The 18,875-nt window shown below is 33.7% G+C and overlaps 1 protein-coding gene across 2 annotated transcripts in view; it reads left to right on the forward strand.

The window, feature by feature from the left end:
- LOC106461433 (triple functional domain protein-like) overlaps nucleotides 1-18,875 on the forward strand; it is a 202,341-nt gene that overhangs the window by 103,265 nt on the left and 80,201 nt on the right. For both annotated transcript variants that reach the window (XM_022388406.1, XM_022388407.1), the window contains exons 19-21: nucleotides 1,796-1,978; nucleotides 8,055-8,174; nucleotides 10,526-10,717. In XM_022388406.1, the coding sequence (XP_022244114.1) occupies nucleotides 1,796-1,978; nucleotides 8,055-8,174; nucleotides 10,526-10,717 (495 nt within the window). The remainder of the gene's footprint in view (nucleotides 1-1,795; nucleotides 1,979-8,054; nucleotides 8,175-10,525; nucleotides 10,718-18,875) is intronic.

Consider the following 18,875-nt stretch of genomic DNA (forward strand, 5'->3'; position numbering starts at 1 on the left):
TAGCACATAGGATCACCAACAAAAGTTGTAATATTTTCAAAACGAGACACAAAACTCGAGCGCTTTCGAATAATTGACTATTATTCTTCAGGAGAATAAAGGAGAATTCTTATCGATGATGCTTTTCCATCTTACAATCAGGTTGTTAATGCCCTGATTAAGGAAATCACTTGGCTTTGAAGCAAAAAACATGTTGATGTCCTCTTTAACACCTTCCACATTTTCATACATTTTCCCATTAAGATGATGTTGCAGTGAAAGAAAAAGATGGTAATCTGATGGTGCAATATCTGGATAATATGGTGGATGGGGGAGAACTTCCCAATCCAACACCATAATCTTGTGTTGCGTCAAACGTACCACATGTGGACATGCATTGTCGTGGAGAAGAACACCTTTCCGATTGAAGAGCGAAGGGCATTTCTGATGAAGGGCTTGATTTTCCAGTTGCTGACTAGAGATCTCTGCATTGATAGTTTTCTGTGGATTAAGGGGTTTGAAATTACTCCTTTGATGTCCCACCAAAGCATCACTTTCTGCTGATGGAGTCCAGGTTTTGGGGTTGGAAGTGATTTTTGTCTAGGACTGGGCCATTGTTTTTGGCATTTAATATTCGCATAGAGAATCCATTTTACATCACCGGTGACAATTCTGTCCAAAAATTACGTGCCAGAAGATACGAAGCAATGTTCACATGTTGGAAACAGTGATCATCGGAGATTTCGTAAGACACCCAAACACCATCTTTATGGAGTTTTCCCATATTCCTTAGATGTTTACGCATTGTTTCATGAGAGAGATGCAATTTCAGGGCCGTTTCATGAGTGTGTTGCCTTGGGTTAGACTCAACAATCATCTTCAGAGCATCAATATCAATGCCAACATGTCGGCTGCTGCCATCACAGTTTTAAGGCTAAAGTCACCTGAACGAAGTTTGCTGAACCATCATTGATACTTATGAACATTCAAAACATTTCCATAAACTTTTTTTATATTCTTTGTGGCTACAGAGGCATTGTTTCCCTTCTTGTACTCAAATAGAATTACATGCAACGTGTGTCTCATCGTGTGCCATCACTATAAGGAATTAGAGTATACTAAACTTTACACATAATATAGGCTACACTAACATGACATTTAGGTGGCTCATTTAACTATTATTCGTGATGTACGTTTTTTTGGGGGTGGTTAATGAAAATGTTCCAAAAAGTGACATTAATTTCTTGACGACCTAATAGTAGCATGGTTAGGTAATGTTAAATGTGGTAAATAGTAGCTTGGTTAAGTAATGTTTGATACGATAAATCATAGCAAGGTTTGGTAATGTTGGACTGGGTAAATGGTCATATGATTAGGTAACGTTAGATATGGTAACTGGTAACATGGTTAAATAATGTTAGATATTATAAATGAAAGCATGGTTAGATAATTCCAGGTATGTTAGATAGTAGCATGGTTAGGTAATGTTAGATACGGTAAATGGTAGCATGGTTAGGTAATGTTAGCTGTGGTAAACAAACAGTTAAAAACAGATAATTGTTGTTAATTAACAACTTCATATAGTCATAACAGTTCCTTACTTTTGACTTTAAGTCCATATCAGCTGATGACAGTACCAATAAATGATGGTAATTATTTAGTATTATTTTAATCTGCAATTCTAAGTGTTGAATTTCTTACCTTTGACTATAACTGATATTGTAATTTTAGATGATTTATTTGAGCCAACAATACTTACTACTAACACACACAAGTTTTAGAAGATATTAAGTGTCATATTTCATGGATCTGGTAGATGCTAGAGACATCAGGAATTAGATTGATGGCTGACAATCAGTATGATGCACCTACAAGAGTTCAGGTTTTGTTAGAGTATCTACATGAGAGAGAGATGGACCTTGAGGACTTGGCTGAGATGAAACGAGTGAAGCTCCAACAGTGTGTCCAACTCTGCCAGTTTAAGAACGATGCCAGTCAGGTAAAGTTTTTTAAAAAGTAAATAAATAAAGAATAGCAGTTACATTTATTTAATTTAGTTACATGTTAGCAAGATTTGTTTTAAAAATGTTTTTAAATGCTGTGATATTTTGACGTTGAACAAAGCATAATATTTATTTTACAAAAGATATAAAAAGATATGAAAAGTTATATAAAATTGCTTACACTCATATTTACTGTATATACTTGTGTAATAGTCGACTCATGATTTTTTATCAAAAAATCTTAATTTTTCATGTATCTCATGTAAAAGTTGACAGTTTTTCCAGCAACCTAAGAGAGCAACTACTCACCCCCGTCCAGGTCACGCTTTATACTGAAAACTTGTGAAAAACAATCAAAAACACTTAAATCTATTAACATGGACTCGGTCATACTGACTGACCACCTGGCCATTTTTACTTGTATATAGTATTAATACTATAACTAGAATGACTTCAAATTGTAACATGAAACAGCATTTATTTATCCTAAATAGCTTTAACCTTGTAACAGTACACATCTATTTAGACTTGATTGGGAAGCATTATTCAATAAGGCAGATGTTGACAATAGTGAATTCTTAGGATTTAAGGCCATATGAAGTTTATAACTGCCTTACTTTTCTGTGTAGTGGTTAGGTTATTCTTACCTACCTCACCATATTTGCTAAATGTCTGTTTATACAATCAGTAAATTTTAATCAATAACTTTATGAGCTGTCTTAACCACAGATAACATTAACAGAGGGTGATGAAGAGAAAGGAGGAGGATAGAAAAAGACACCAAAAGGAAGAGATGAAACCAAAAAAAATGACTAAAAGAAAAAAAGGAAAAGGATGTTCTATCCTAAGTGGAAGAATGAATTTAAATGAGTACAATGAGAATGAATAGCTGATGTATTGTGTTCCATGTAGAAAGTTGGAGAAGGAGGGTATATTTGTAGATTTAGGAACGAAGAATTTTAGAATTGATTCTTTGAAACAACATGATGCAAATACATTACAAATATCAGCTCAAAGAAAGCATGATTTGGAATGCATGAAAAAGAAATCGAGCACAGTGTTTTATTCATATACTGGAGAAGTGGAGACAGGAATGAGTGTAGGTGCATGTACTAGTACCAGGGAACCAGCAGTAGTTGGACCTCTGGACATTGCTATCAGGAGGCTAAATGAAGGTCAGAAAGCACAGTTGCTTATTTGTTTTAACACTGCTTACGTCATTGCTAAGAATGAACTGCCCTTTACTGTGTACCCAAGCCTTCTTGATTTACAAGTAAAGAATGGTGTTGAGCTGCCAAATAGCTATTGACTGATCAGGCTTGTAGAAGATTTATGCAATTCATATATAAGGATATCTGACAAGAAACACAGTTTACTGAAGAATGCACAGATCTTATCTATAATGTTTGATGGTTTGACAGATGTATCCATTTGTGAATATGAGATTGTGTATGCTTATGTTGTGGTGGAAGATGTGCCAAAAAATATCTTTGGAAAGATAAATAACATTGATCATGCTCATGTTGAGGTGTTTTGGCAGCAGTAGAGTCTGCAATGGACAGTGTGAACAATGCAGGTTGGAACTGGAAGGAAAAACTAATTGCCACGGGCTCAGATGGAGCAAATGTAAACTTGGGGAAAAAGCACAGTGTAGTAAAACTCTTAAAAAATGAAGTGCTTCATCTCGTTGCCGTGTGTTGTGTAAGTCACAGACTGGAACTTGGTGCATTAAATGCAATGAAGGATAATGATGCAAAGATCTTTGGTGATCTTAAAAAATGTTTTGTTGAATTTTCACAAACACTCTCATTAAGATGTAAAAGCATTGAGAGAGCTTCAAATTTTAGCTGAAGCTATGAAGAAGGAAGTGATAAAGCCAGTAAATTTGGAAGGTATCAGATGGATGCCACATCTGAGTCAATGTCTTGATGTACTCACAGCAGTATTTATTGTTTGTTGCTCACTTTGAGAACCGTATAGAAGGTATGAGTGGGACAGTGGATGTTCAAAGCAGAGTCAAGCTAATTCTTAAATATCTGAAAGACTATAATCTAACCCATTACATGCATTTCTAAAGGATCTATTACCTATTTTATGCAAACTTTTATTACAGTTTCAAAAGGAGGGCTGTGAAAGCCCTTGAAACATCTTGCCTACAGTTTATTGCTCTGCAGCAAAGACCAGGAGAGAATTTGCAGATGAGAGGTGGAGAGAACATTCCAAGGTGTGAAATTTTGTGCTCCCAGTTTATCAGAGGAACAGTTCAAGACAAAACAAAATTCCTATATTCAGTCGGTTATCAACCATGTGAATAATAGGACTGGTGACATAGATTCTGACCATCTAATGAAGGACATGCAAGTATTCTATCCAGTCAACCTTTCAGAAACTGATGCTGATATTGCAGTATACAAAGAAAATGAAGTAATTAACCTGTGGAATACTACTCCATAATTTTAAATAGAATGGGATGTGACATTCAACATTTGAAACAGGCAGAATGGCCAGTTCTGGAAGTTCATATGAAGAATCACCCAAGAGACATTAGTTCAAGAATTCTGTTACAAGTTTTACTTGAACCCCACTTGAAAGACACTTTTAAGAATATCATCATGCTAGTTGAGATCTTTTTGTGTATACCAGTTTCCAGTTCAAATCTGTGAAAAGGGATTTTCAGCAATGGCTAAGATCAAGTCTGGTTGGAGAGCTGGGTTAAATGCAGACACGTTGAACTACCTCAGAGAAATTTCCATTGAAGAGTCAGGTTCTATGGACTATAATGCAGAACGAGCTGTGGCATTATGGTGGCATGGTGGGCAATGTGTAAGGTGACCTGACTTTTCTGATCCAGATGAGAGGGTATTATGACATTTTACTGCTGTACTAAATGACTGCAAGTGCATTTTACTGCCGGCAAATGGATGCAGCAATTAATTATTTCATTTTAAGGTTTTCTGCATGTATAGAAATTAGATTATTGGAATATTATAAAAGCAACCATTATCATGTCAGAAAACCTTGAACATAAAAAAATTACATCATAAAATTTCTACCTGTGCAAAAATAAATAATACTGTACATAATTTGCTGTATGGTGATATACACAGCAAATTATTCAGTTACTTTCTTATTCAATTTTATTTTTAATCAAGTTTGGTGTGATAGTTTATTAGTTCATCGTAATTTTTTAGAATAAAGTCATTCACTGTGTTAGGAAATGTTTTGTTTTGAGAACATAATTATTGCTGGCAGTAAAATGCACCAGCAGTCATTTACTATGGCAGTAATATGTTACAGAAGTCATATGTTGGTAGTCAAGTGACCAGCAGTAAAATGATGACAGTAAAATGCACCAGCAGTCATTTACTATGGCAGTAATATGTTGCAGAAGTCATATTTTGCTTTTAATTTATTTTTCTTCCAAATGTGATTCAAAATATTCTGTAATGCACAGATGTGCCAAAGTAGAGCATGATCATAGATACCAAATAGCATGTAATACGTCTGCAAATTTTCTTAATTTCCTTGGCCTGGAATGATACCATAATTATCATTTGTTACTTTTATCTACTTTGAAGTTGTTTTCTTTTGATGTTTTTTATGCATCCTCTTTGTTTAGTAACAAAGTTTTATTTATCATGCTTACTTTTACACCAGTGTTGGTACAAATATTGAAATCAAAATAGATAGGAAAAAACTTTTGAATTATTGATTTTTATTTCTTTTGAAGTTTACTGTCAATAAAGATATACATTTAAATGGCTCTTTTCATTTGCACAAGATAACCTATTTCATCTATGTAATTTGATAAATTGAAACTGTCTAATAAGGAAACACAACTGTGATTGAAAAGGCACATAATATAGTTGAATAGCATTTCAGTAGAAAATAATGGATATGTTGAAAACTCGTGCACTTTTTATATTTACCACCGAAGAATAAAGTATGTGTGTTGATTAATTCATTGTAAAGTTGGGGCTAGTAATTTCTTAATGAACCGGTCTGACTGCTCTAGCGATATAAATAAAGTTAATGTTGAACCCTGTGGGGTCTTGTTTAATGTATTGTGGACTCTTAACTGAGCATGCATTTCAACCTCTCAAGTATTCCTCATGTAAAAGTCTACCCATAAATTATAGCCTAAAAAATTGGGCACAAAAGTTCGACTATTAACGAGTATACACAGTATCTTGCTTAATGTTTAATTTCGAAAGATAAGTCTAATGTTATGAGAATCTTCACATTGTATTTTATTTTGTGTAGAAAATTAGAGAATAGTCTATAAAGGTATGTGTTAATACATTATTATAAAGAAATAAATTGATTTGTGTTCTGTTTGTAATATTTTTTATCTACCAAGAAGTTTTAAGGATTGTTCATGGCTTAATGGTTAGAGCATAAATCCAGTAGTTCATGGTTCATTTCCCATTACTGCAAAAACAAGATGGTCAAATTTTGGTATTCAGTCAAATGAGAGTAGTTTAAGAGTTGTTGATGGGTTTTGTTAATTAGATACATTCCCACTAGTCTATTAGTTCAAAATTAAGGAAAACTTTGCATATACATCAGAATCACCTTATGTAGCTTTGTGTAAAAATTCTAAAACAAGTTTCAAACATTATAAACTGCTATTTTTTCTACTAATCCTGACATCTAATTAACAAATATAGTTCATTTTGTTCTACAACAAACAACTGATATGTACCTTTTGTTGTTAATCAGTTTCTTCATCACATTGTAAAATACTAACTTTATTAAGAAGGGGTTTAAACAAAACTAGCTCTTTTATAATAATGATTAAAAACAGAGCTAGTTTTGTTTAGTTTCTCTAAAAAAAATTACTTTTACGGAATGGGATATTATAATCAAAATATTACCAATTAAAGACAATTTAAATTCAGTAGGAATAAATAGATGAAGTAGAATGCTGTAGTTGCTGGTGTACAAGACAATACTTTTTACTCTTAAAACAATGCCTGATTTTATCCTTTGTCTTATATACAGGTTCAAAGATAGAGTTCCAGTAAGAACTCTGGTTAATAGCATATTTAACAAAAAGTATGTTGTTTCTTTACTTTTGTTTGCTATTTTGGGTAAATGTGTTGATATTGTGCCACCTATAACATACTTGTAATTATATCATTTGTCTCGATTCTTCATAACTAGAAGTTATTTATCTCACATGCTAGTTACAATAAATCGAGACATTTTTTATTTCAAATGTGTTGATCTCATCTGTCATACTAAAATATTGCTAATGTTGTAACAAAAATGTTTGTTTCTGTAATGGACACTAATTTTATAAACATGTTTTATAGTACATCACAATATGTTAAGGTTTAGTATTTTTTTATAATAGAAAAGGAGTTCAACTGTGATGAACACTTTGTAAAGTTGTTTATTACATGTTTGTGATGTAAGTTGTGTCATATTGAGCTGTTTGAAGCATGTGAAGAGCATAAAAAAAACACTTGTGGTTGTATGGTTGTATGTTAGTACAGATTAAAAATAACTTCTAAGAATTTCTTAACAAAAGTTGCATCCTAGACTTGTTTGACAATAGAGGTTGTCCTATACACTGAACCTAAAAGAAATACACTTGATTTGTTCAAAAAATTCCAGGGTGAACTTATGCACCAGCAAATATGGTAGTGAAAGTTTGTGAGACAAGTGAATTCTTAGGAAGGGTATAGAAAATGTAAGGTGAGACAATTCAAAACTAAAACCTAAGTATAAAATGCCTGAGAAAACATAAACTACACTCATCAAAGGAGTAGAAAGAAAGAAAGAATATTTGTTGCAAGCTCAGGATCTGTTAGATTGTATTTAATGGTAAGTTTTCGTAACCTACAGGAAATAAAATGTTCTGTAATTACAACCTACCAAAGACCCAGCGAGAAACTATCACACTAAGAAATGAGTGTTTGTTTGTTTATTTACAAACTGTGTTTTATATAAAAAATATTAAATGGGTTTGTGCTTTTTACAGGTCCTTGAATAAAAACAAATATTTCATCACATTTGTGTTATTGTGTAAAAGTCATGTTGTGAAATATTTGGCTGTTTTTACAGGTTCTATCATGGATAAGGAATGGAGAATCCATGCTAAATGCCAGTTTCCTCTTTCCCACCAGTTTACAAGAGGCAGAACAGCTACGAGCTGAGCATGAGCAGTTTCAACTTGCTATTGAGGTAACTGTTTGTCAAGAAAAGTTATATTCTCTTCCTTGAATGATATTCAAAAGCTTTGTCTAATAGAAAATCTTATTGAATTAGCCATTGCCTTCACCTGTATGCCTTTTCAATCATTACAAATTGGATTATTTTCCAAATATGATTTACCAATTCTTATCAAGACTCGTTGGGTTTGAGTGAACTTTGTTAAAGTTTTATTTTAATATGTATATTATACATGCATCTGTCCATCTAGTTATATATCAAAGTTTAAGCAGATGTTTTTAAAATTTTAACAAATAAAATTTCTAGTTTTAAGAATTGATTCTTAAAACTTATTAGTTTTTCATCTAAATTTTTTCAGCTTAAAGACTGTAAAGAAATTAATAATGCAGTTTAATGAACTCATAAGGACAATTTATTCTCACAAGTCTTCAACAACTTAGCTTGCACTAAAGAAGAAGGTTGATATTGTAAACTTAGATTACTTTAGAGATATTTCAGGTTTGTTGACAGCAAATTGTCAGTCACTAGGTGTTGGAGAATCATTGATTAATCTTTTCCTTTGAAGTATTTACATTGGTGCAATTATGAATAAGTTAGTTACCTTTGTGCTTTTCTGAAATGTGTTACTATAGTGTTAGTGTTAAAAAGCTAATAACCTTGGAGCTATTATCCAGTTATTAGTTACTTTGTTATTACTCTAAAGAAGTTAAGGTTATAAATACTGTTATAAATAATTTAGTAACTTTCAGGTTTTCTGAAAATATTAGTACCTATAGTGGTGGTGTCAATAAGTTAGTAACCTTGGTGCTGTTACTAATATGTTAGTTACTATAGTGTTAATGCAAGTAAGCTAAGGTAATTAGTGCTAATAATAAGCAGGCAGACAACAATTTATAAGCATAATGAAATGGTTTATTTATGGTGGAACATACTACATGTTTTGACAGAAGACAAACCAATGTTCTGTTGGAACATGTAGTATGTTCCACTGTAAATAAATCAGTTCATTATGCTTATAACTTGATGTTTTCTTGAATGTTATTATATTAATATAATGTGCTTCTTTACTCAAGTAATTAGTATAAAGGATTTAGTAATCTTGGTGCAGCTTCCAAGATATTAGTTAATGTGTTGAAATTAAGTTCATCAGTACTGTTATAAAGAAATTGATAATCTTGGTGTTTTTACCAAAAATGTAGAAACATTGGAGGTGTTTAGAAGAATAGATAATGTTTCTGTAGCATTTACACAGTTCAAAAGAATGTGTAAATTTATTAAAAAGAAATTTTGTAGGGTTTTTAAGAATTTCTACTGGGAGCACTTACTTTATTGTTAAGTTTTATAAGTAACAATTATAAAAGATATTGTTAAGAACATTTATGCTTTTTCTGTCAAAACAAGTTTTATTTGGAATGTTAATATCTATTTTATTATGAGTTTCTGATAAGAAAAACACATTGCTGTAGTGAACAAATGTTTTTTTTAATGTCTAATGTTTTTGTCAAGTGGTTTTCCAAAAAATTAGCTATATAATCTTTCAGGAATTTTTTTAAAACAGAATATATATTTCAAAATTTGTCCTAGTATCCTTTGATAAAAAAAATAAAGATACAAATACTGAATTTTTTTCCTTGTAAAACTAGTTTTCTCAACAAAATCTAACAAAAATTAAGTAATGCTTTGTTTTGAATGAAAGTCTGATGAATGTTATCTGTCTGTTTCATGCCTTCCGCTGCTGTCATGTCATCGCCCCAGATTCTACCTTTTGATGTAATAAAGCTTATCTATGTAGTGTGATTTGATATGTATGTGTGTATGTGTGCATATGTTATTTGCTTTGTTATGTAGCTCTATTGTCGCCTTTTTATTTTTTTGTAGCCAGCACATGTTACTGTTTGAAATGGTTTATATTTTGATAGGTAGATTTTTATTAGATACCTTAGAACTAGTGCAATTTAGAACCATTATATGGTATTATCTAATAATAACCATAAGTGTTGTTGCTTGTGTAATGTTGTATGTTAATTTTTGTAATTTGGAATGTAAAACTTCACATGTAACTGTTGTTTTGTTAATAATATATAACTTAAGAAAAACATTATTTTTAAGAAGTAAGAATAAACAACAAAGAGAAAACATGTCACTTGTAATTAAATAAATTTCTCTCCTTATATTGTAAGATTTCAGTTGAATTTAAAGTATATTTCACAACAAAATTGCTGAAAAGAATCATATATGATAGTTAAAATCTCTGTAGTTAATGACGATTTTATGATCCATGAAACGTAGATGTACATTAACATTTATGTTCAAGAAAGCTTTGTTGATTAACCTGTTGTTGTTTCTGTCTCACCTTTCAATAGAAAACTCACAGTAGTGCAGTTCAGGTTCAGCAGCGTGCAGAAATGCTGATACAGTCTAATCACTATGATCCTCGGACCATTCGGGAAATCTCAGAACAGGTTGGAAAAAGGTGGCACATGCTAATGAGCCATGCTGAAGACCGTCACAAACTTGTGATGGCATCACTAAGTTTTTATAAAACTGTAGAACAGGTGTGTACATGTAGAAATAGAATTCCTGTATGTTACCTACCTACATTTATATTTAGAGTAGCAATTAGTGTTGACTACAGTTGTTTTATTTTCAGTATACTTTTTAATTATGTTGTAAATTCATAATGCACTGTACAAATTGTAACTATCTTTTAGATAATACAAAAATTGTAATCTTCTATCTTGTTGGACTTTGGGTTTTGATTCTTATGTTCATAAATGATTTCTCCTATTTATTGTAATTTAGGTTTTAGAGACTTGTTTTCTGGCATTGTTATATCATTTTTGCCCTATTTCAGTTTATAAGACTTCTATTTGTTACAGCATCGGCTGTGATCTTTCCTATTCATTCTGTTTTAAGTTTGAAAGATTCGTTTTCCGATACAGTACTTACCTTCTCTTACAGTTTTAGCTATTGTTCAGTGCTGCCCTCTATATGCGAACATTTTCTTTATGCATGCGACAAACCTTGCGCTCTCACCTTGTTGGAATTAGTACATTCCAATGTGTCTCATACAAATCATCATGCATCATCTATTAACCAATAGTAGTATAGTATGCTCACATGATGCATGTGACTCCCTCTACACTTTTCTACCAAACCTTCACTTCTTGTATGGCAGTTTTCGATTACAGACATTTTATTTTATGCTTTGCATTTCCCGTGAGACACATTTTTGATTTTCGTTTGAAGTGGTTCTATTTTTTAATTTTTTGTTCTTGTTATACATTATCACTTTTCTCCCAGTTTATTATCGTCACTTTTCTGCAGTAGACAGTTGTGTGCAGTTTCATAAGTTATGAATTCCGAGCTCCTTCAGAGTCTGCTGACATTATTCAGCATGATGATTTTGATAATTTTTTCCCTGCTCCCGAATTTGCCGTCCCTTCCAAGTTCTAGCCTAATGATTCACCTAGGCCTTCCTCGGCTTTCACACATTTTGTATCTCAGGTTTGTGGTGTTTTGTCTCTTTTTCCCTATTTCTTATTCCCCTTGTCCTTCTTTGTTCCATGAGCATTCTTCTCAACCATTTCCACCCTCTCCTGATATTCGGATCACTTTCTCTCACAGTTGGGTGAAGGGATCAGTATGCCACACCCCCCGAGCCTCTGATCAGTACGCCTGTTCTTACCATCAGGTGGAATATCTGTTTTTGGATCACAAGTTGTTGGGTTCTTAATTACCTCTTCCGAATTTAATGTTAGTCTCCTACATGCCTAATATTCTCACCTTCATCTTACCTTTACTACCCTTCTCTGGTACCTGTCTTCTATACATCTCCATTTGGAAGCTCTCCACAGAAATCCTGAAGGATTTTCTGCCAATACCCTTCATCGTTACATATGTGGTTTCTTTGTTGGTGGGACTTTATTGTTAGGGACTCCATTTTGGCTCATGTTAATTTATCCTCCACTTATCTTAGGGATTTATGTCTTGCTTCTTTTCTTCAATATTATGTCTTTGACACCGTCTGTGGTGATATCGAGCCGTGGGTAACATCCTCCCATAACAGTCCACCTTTTCAACTTTTGTGGTCTGTTTGTCTCAACCAGAGCCTTCCATGCCAACTATTCTTGTTTTCCATCCTTCGTCTTCCCTTCCTTTACCCGTTCTTTGAAATCCGGGTACTTTTTTTCATCGAGGTCATTGCCGACGTATTATCTGTCATCAATAGTGTTGGTGACTACCCGGTGGGTTCAGGGCCTGTTGGAGCTCGTTTGTTGGATTTTCTTCCTTGTTGGCTCCCCTTTTTCGAAGATCAGTGGATGACAAAGGTTCTTTCAAAGGGACTCATTCTCCCGTTCCTTTCCCTGCCTTCTGTTTCTCCTCACCCTGTGACTCGCCAATGTCTGTCAGAGGCAGTTCAGGACTTGCTTTTGCAGCTGGCTATCGAAGTGGTTCATTATCCTTTGGAGAGGTTTTACTACCATATTTTCATGGTCCCCAAGAAACTCGGGATTAGCAACCGGTCATCGATTGTCGTGCCTCAACTGCTTCATTGCACTCCCCAGGTTCACAATGGAATCCTTTCTCACCTTGAGATTGGCATTTTCCTTAGGATTGTGGATGACAAAAATGAATGTTTCCAATGCTTATCTCTACATCCCAATAGCCCCTCAATTCCATCTTTATCTTTAGTTTGTTAATTTCTGGGTGGTTTACCAATTTCAGGCCCTCCCCTTCAGAATTGCCCCAGCTCCATGCATGTTTTATAGCATCATTCAGGCCATATTTATACTTTGGGGTTGCAGTTTCATTATTCCATGATCAACTGGTTACTTCTAGCTCATTCCAAGCAGGATTTGACCAGTCACATTCACCATCTCCTTTCTGTGGCAGCTTAGTGCATTTGGGGGTCTTCTTTGACACCAACATTAGTCGAGCTGTCTTTCTCCTTTATGCCTTAGTTCTATTGGACTTTCTGTTCACCGTGCCCTCTCAGCTCAGTCGCCTATTGCTCGAGAAGTTTTATTGCTTTTGAAGATGTGGTCTTCCATGACTGCATTGGGCCCCCTCGGTCGTGCCCATATGATATCCCTGCAGTGAACACTTCAGGAACGATGGAACTTTTCATGGGATCCTCTTTCCACCACCATTTCCCGTCCTCCATCCCTGAGAGTTGATCTGCTGTGGTGGCTCGACAAAGCCCATACGTCATACATGGCCTGCATAGGAGTTGATCTGTCCCCTTGCTGGTGCACATGGCCTCCTGATACTATTTACACTATCACAAGAGTTGATCTGTCACCTTCCTGTATGATGTGGCTTCCTTATACTATTTACATATTCAACAGTATCCACAACCACTGGAGTTGATCCATCATTTACAAGGTGATGTAGTCTTCTATTCATTTACACATCTGTCACCTTAATGGTTGACATGGCCTCGTGTTACACATTCCATACCACATGGAGTTGATCTGTTGCACATGCAGTTCACCACTTTGGATTGGGAGCTCTCATCCTACCTTTGTATAGACGTCAGTTTCCAGAGTTGAGGTGTTGGATTCGAGTGAACCAATCAACATAAGTCCTTGAACAAGTTGTATTCATCCTCTCAATGCTAGATGGCCAGTCCCAGATTGTGTAGTACCCAGGAATTGGAGTGTATCTTCATCCTCTATTCTGAAGACAGTATGATCCTCATCCTACCTTTGCGTGGATGTCGGTACCCCGCAGAAAAGTTTTGGTTTAGTTGACTTGCCGAGTACAGTCCAACGTATCCTAGCCACTCTACACTTCATGATTTCCGCCCATGTGTTTTACAGATTATACACAAGGGTAAAGAGTATACCTGGCTCAGTGGTGTTGTTCTCCTCCTCAGATCTCCTGATCTCTTTCTCTCATGGTCAGGGGTATCCTTTGGACACTTTTGGGAGTGCTTCTGTTATTCCCTTGCACTGGTCCTTCCTCCTTATCAATGTGGGATTCTAGCTAATCTTGTGAGAGGAGGTAAGTACCATATCGAAACTTATAATTTTATTTTTCTGAAAATGTATTTCCAATAGATACTTACCTCCTTTCACCCTTCCTCCCCACTTCTCCAGTGCTCACATCTTCTGCCAAACTTTGAAGTGAAGGTTTGGTAGAGGAGTGTAGAGGGAGACACGTGCATCACAGTATGCTACTGTTGGTTAATAGATGATGCATGGTGATTTGGATGAGACACACATTGGAATGTACTAATTCCCACAAGTGGGGAGCACAAGGGGTGTTGCATGCATAAAGAAAATGTTTGCATATAGAGGGCAGTACTGAACAAGAATAGTTAATGTTGTGAGAGGAAGTAAGTACCTATCGAAAATACATTTACAGTATAGCAAAATTATAACTTTTGTGTTGTTATATTATAGCTGTGATTTCTTCTTTAGAGACTTATTTTTGTAATATTACATCCTGAGCTGTAATATTTCCTGTTCACCAAACTTTAGATTTATGAGACTTGCTTTTGCTTTGTTATTATATCATGGGCTGTGATCATCTGCTCACTTTATTTTAAGTTTGATAGACTTGCTTTCTGTGTTACATGTCATGGGCTGTAATCTTTCTTGTTCATTATATTTTAAGTTTGAAAAGCTTGTTTTCTGTGTTATTTCATCATGGGTTCTGATATTTTCTTTTCACCATACAATAGGTTTATGAGACTTGTTTTCATTTGCTGTTTCACCATAACCTGTAATTTCTTGTGTTTAATGTTCTTAGGTTATAGAGTATTGTTTTTTTTTAGATGTCGTATAGTGGGATGTGATTTTTCATGTACACTGTACTTTTTTTTTATGGGAGCCTTGTTTTTCTGTGTTGTTACATTATTGGCCATTGTTTCTCTTTTCATTGTACCTAAAGTTTTAGAGATTTGTTTCTTCTGTTTTACAGTGTGATAAACTCAAATATAATGTGCTCCTGTTCAAGTAAGGATCATAAATTCAGTAGCTAAAAAACATCAGGAAATGTTACACACAAGTAAATCTAAACTTATTGACTCTGAGTTTAAAGAAAGATACCAAACACAAAGTAAAAGCAAAGCAAAGTGAAATCTGTATTAACCCTTTCTCCACAGGCGTCCTTTACTGTAGATGTCAGTTACATTCATTATTTAATTAAACTACTTTTTTTGTTCATGTTATACTGATTAGTATAGCATAAATTCATAGCTAATAATCCATATTTTAGTAGTATACAAGTTTTAAATTATTAATTTTATAAGGCAATATTTTAAAAACTCCTAAATTTCTCCTAGTTTGAGAAATGTGACATTTTCTCTCTAGGCATCCCATCTTCTCTAATTTATTCCCCACCCCCTTCAATAAGTACGAAATTTAATGTAAATTACTCATTATAATATTCTCATTGTTCAGGCAAAGCATAATTTTTGTCGCCTTCAATCTTATTTTGTTATCGAGCCATCAAATAGAAAATCATCAGACCCTTCTTGCCACACCCACTTGTCTTTTAGGATTTGTTAATAGTTCTTTCTTACATTTAATACTATATTATTTATAACCAACAGAAAGCCAAGGTTTCATCTATCAAATGATGTATTATATTACATTATTTTCTGTACAGAGAACTGTCAATTTTTCTTTCATTACAAGTTTCATTCCCACATCGACTAGCTTGAATGAATTTGTAACAGCTCTTGTCACATAGTTAAAAAAAAACAGAAAAACTGTGATAGTTATGGGACATTGTCTGCTTTTTCCTTGTGATAATTCTATATTCTTTGGTGCATTATTTAACCAAATAAAAATTAATTAGTGCACTACTACTATTAGTATAAAAAAAATATAAGTAGGCTTAAGTCTCATCAACCATCAACGGCAAAAACAAAAGGCCCAGATAAGTACTTTATTTCTTGTTTTTCACGTCTATACTTTATTTATTATTATAAAAGTAACTAACATTTAAAAAATAGGAAACTATTTAGGTTAGTTAAGGATAGAGTTGGTAAAATTTATAACAATAATATATTAAAGTTTCATGAGGCACGCATGTGAACAACTTGGAGTATCTCGTGGGTAATTTAATTCAAGAGCATAATGTGAGCCACACATTCCTCATGTTTTACAACTTATAATGGAGCAAGTAATAGTTAAACAGTTCAAAGGGAAATAAAACAATACAATTTAAGAATAAATAGATGTATACTGTTACGAGTTTAGAGCTACTTAGAATAAAGAAATGTAGTTTCATGTTACAATTTGAAGTCATTTTAGAATTTAAAGAAAAGTAATTTAGATTTGATTTTATTTTTGGTGGTTACAAAGTCAGTCAAACTGACCGACCTTGTATAGAGTTAGGGTAGAGAAAATAATGGATAAAATATAAAATTTTACTGAAAAAAAAAACGTTTGAAATGTATTTAGAAGGTTTTATAGATTATGCAAATGAAATTTGAGATTTTTGAGATGAAGAAAAGTATTTTTAATCTTAACGTCAAAATCACTTTCACTCAGACTAGTAAAAAAACAAGAGTCTATGTTTACAGAAAATCTTTATTACAAATACTTCACTTAAAACCTGATTTTTTTTTGTTTGTAAAAGATGTAATGTTTACTGAAAGTCTACCAAATTTTGTGAAGATACACGTTATATAAAAATGTAGTAGTATCAAAACTACATTAGTCAACATTTGTGAAGATACACATGTTATGTAAAAATGTAGTAGTATCAAAACTACATTAGTCAAAATTTGCTAGGGATCATGTTTTTACATAATAGGTACACTAATGTTAATAAAGGTCAGTTCTAAAAAAAGACAGTTTGGAATTCCATTATCTAGACATTGTCTGCTAAGTGCAAACTTACTGCCTGGGTGACTTTGATTGGATCCTGGCTTTGTTTTCCAACCATTCCCCCAAAGTTCATGCAGTGAAATTGTGAGGTCCTTAATTTGAGATCACTGATCATTGCATGCTAAAATTGATCTGATTGAGATTACGCAGTGCAGAAAATGCCTTGTTCAGATCAAAGGCATCATCTTTCTCCTGCAGAACCTAACAGGGCTGTTTGGATGCTGCAGGGAGGCATGACTCTATGCAGGGTTGATGCTGCTCTTGGCACATCCCAAAGTGTAGTGTCCAGGGCCTGGAACAGGTTCAGATGGTTTAAAAGAGTCAATAGGAGTGATGGTGGAGGAAGGAGAAGACTAACAACTCCACAAAAAGACTGCTACTTGACTGTGAATTGGACATTTCATTCAGTGACTGTTGATTTTGAAATTTTTCTTGTTAACACTGTACCACAGGGTGCATCAGTTCCTCAGGCTCTGTTATCCAAGTTAAATGTTACAGAATTTAATAAAGTGTAAAAATGATTTATCCAGGTGTTTTTCTTCCTAAAATTTTCAATCTATACATACTGTTATGGTAGGTGTTTGACATATACTCAAAATAAAACATGATCCCTAACAAGTGTTGACTACTGTATAACAAGTGCAAAGTGGTCACATGGTTGGTCAGTTCAACCAAGCCCTTGTTGAGAAAATTAACAAAAACAGTCAAAGACAAAAAAAAAAGTGCTAACAGTTCTACTGAAGATTCCTTTATTTGTCAACTGATAACTTGTCACTGAAAAGCTTTACTTGTTCCAAACCAAGAGAGCATAGCATTATGCATAAGTTGCTATGATGCAACTACTCTCTCACTTTTTCACGCTTATTTTCTGTAATTATTTTATTGCTAGCAGTTGGCTTAGAAACTAGAAGAGACAAAATGAATAGTACTATCTGTCCTTTTCAGTATGGACAATGAAGCTCAAAAATAAATCTCCTGATAGTTTCTTCTAATATTTTTACACCTGTTTACTATATTTATTCTACTGTTAGTGGCTGAAGTAGAAACCTGCCAAATATAAAGCACTGATTCACCATTCCTGTTTAAATGTTACTGTACTTTGATACTGTCATTATCAAATAATCTTTTGTTGCACAATTCCCAGAATTTTCCCTGCTTTGAAAACACAATGAGGTAGGATTTGTGAACTTGTTGACAGTATAATGGTTACAGTGAGAATTGTCTAAAGTATATAGCTTTATAGAAATTCTGGGCTGATCCAATAAACTTTGAATATTGGTCGATAAGTGGACGTTTCCTACATTGTGTATTTGAATCCTGGCTCTGAAATCACAGTGGGTAGGATTTATTGACTTGTTTGCACAGTACAGTAGCAGCAACAAGAATTGTCTGAAGTATTATATAAAAGTGAGGGAAAATATTTGATATTGCTCTGTATAAAGTTGTATCCGATCCAATAAACTTGGGTGGTTGGGATTTACTAGTAATATAGATGTGAAAGGGCTTATGAACATCCTTTTTCCTATTTTACCATGCTTACACAGTAACCACTAAATGCTTAGTTTCCAATATTTTGTAAGGTACAGTGAGGTTTTGGTTACTATACATTACATGTGTGTGTGTGTGTGTGTGTGTGTGTGTGTGTGTATATATATATATATATATATAATTACTATTTACAAATATGTATTTAAACTTCAGTTACTTTTATTAAAACATAGAACTTTAAATATATATAATATTTGGAAAACAATGATCTCCACTACTTACAATGTTTTTAAGTTCTTTTTTTGCACTTGTGAGTCATACTTGCTAACTCTCATCGTATGCCTTGTCCAAATTTAAATGATGGTGTAGAAAAAAA

The sequence above is a fragment of the Limulus polyphemus genome, unplaced genomic scaffold (assembly GCF_000517525.1).
Source record: "Limulus polyphemus unplaced genomic scaffold, Limulus_polyphemus-2.1.2 Scaffold958, whole genome shotgun sequence".
Lineage (NCBI taxonomy): Eukaryota > Metazoa > Arthropoda > Merostomata > Xiphosura > Limulidae > Limulus > Limulus polyphemus.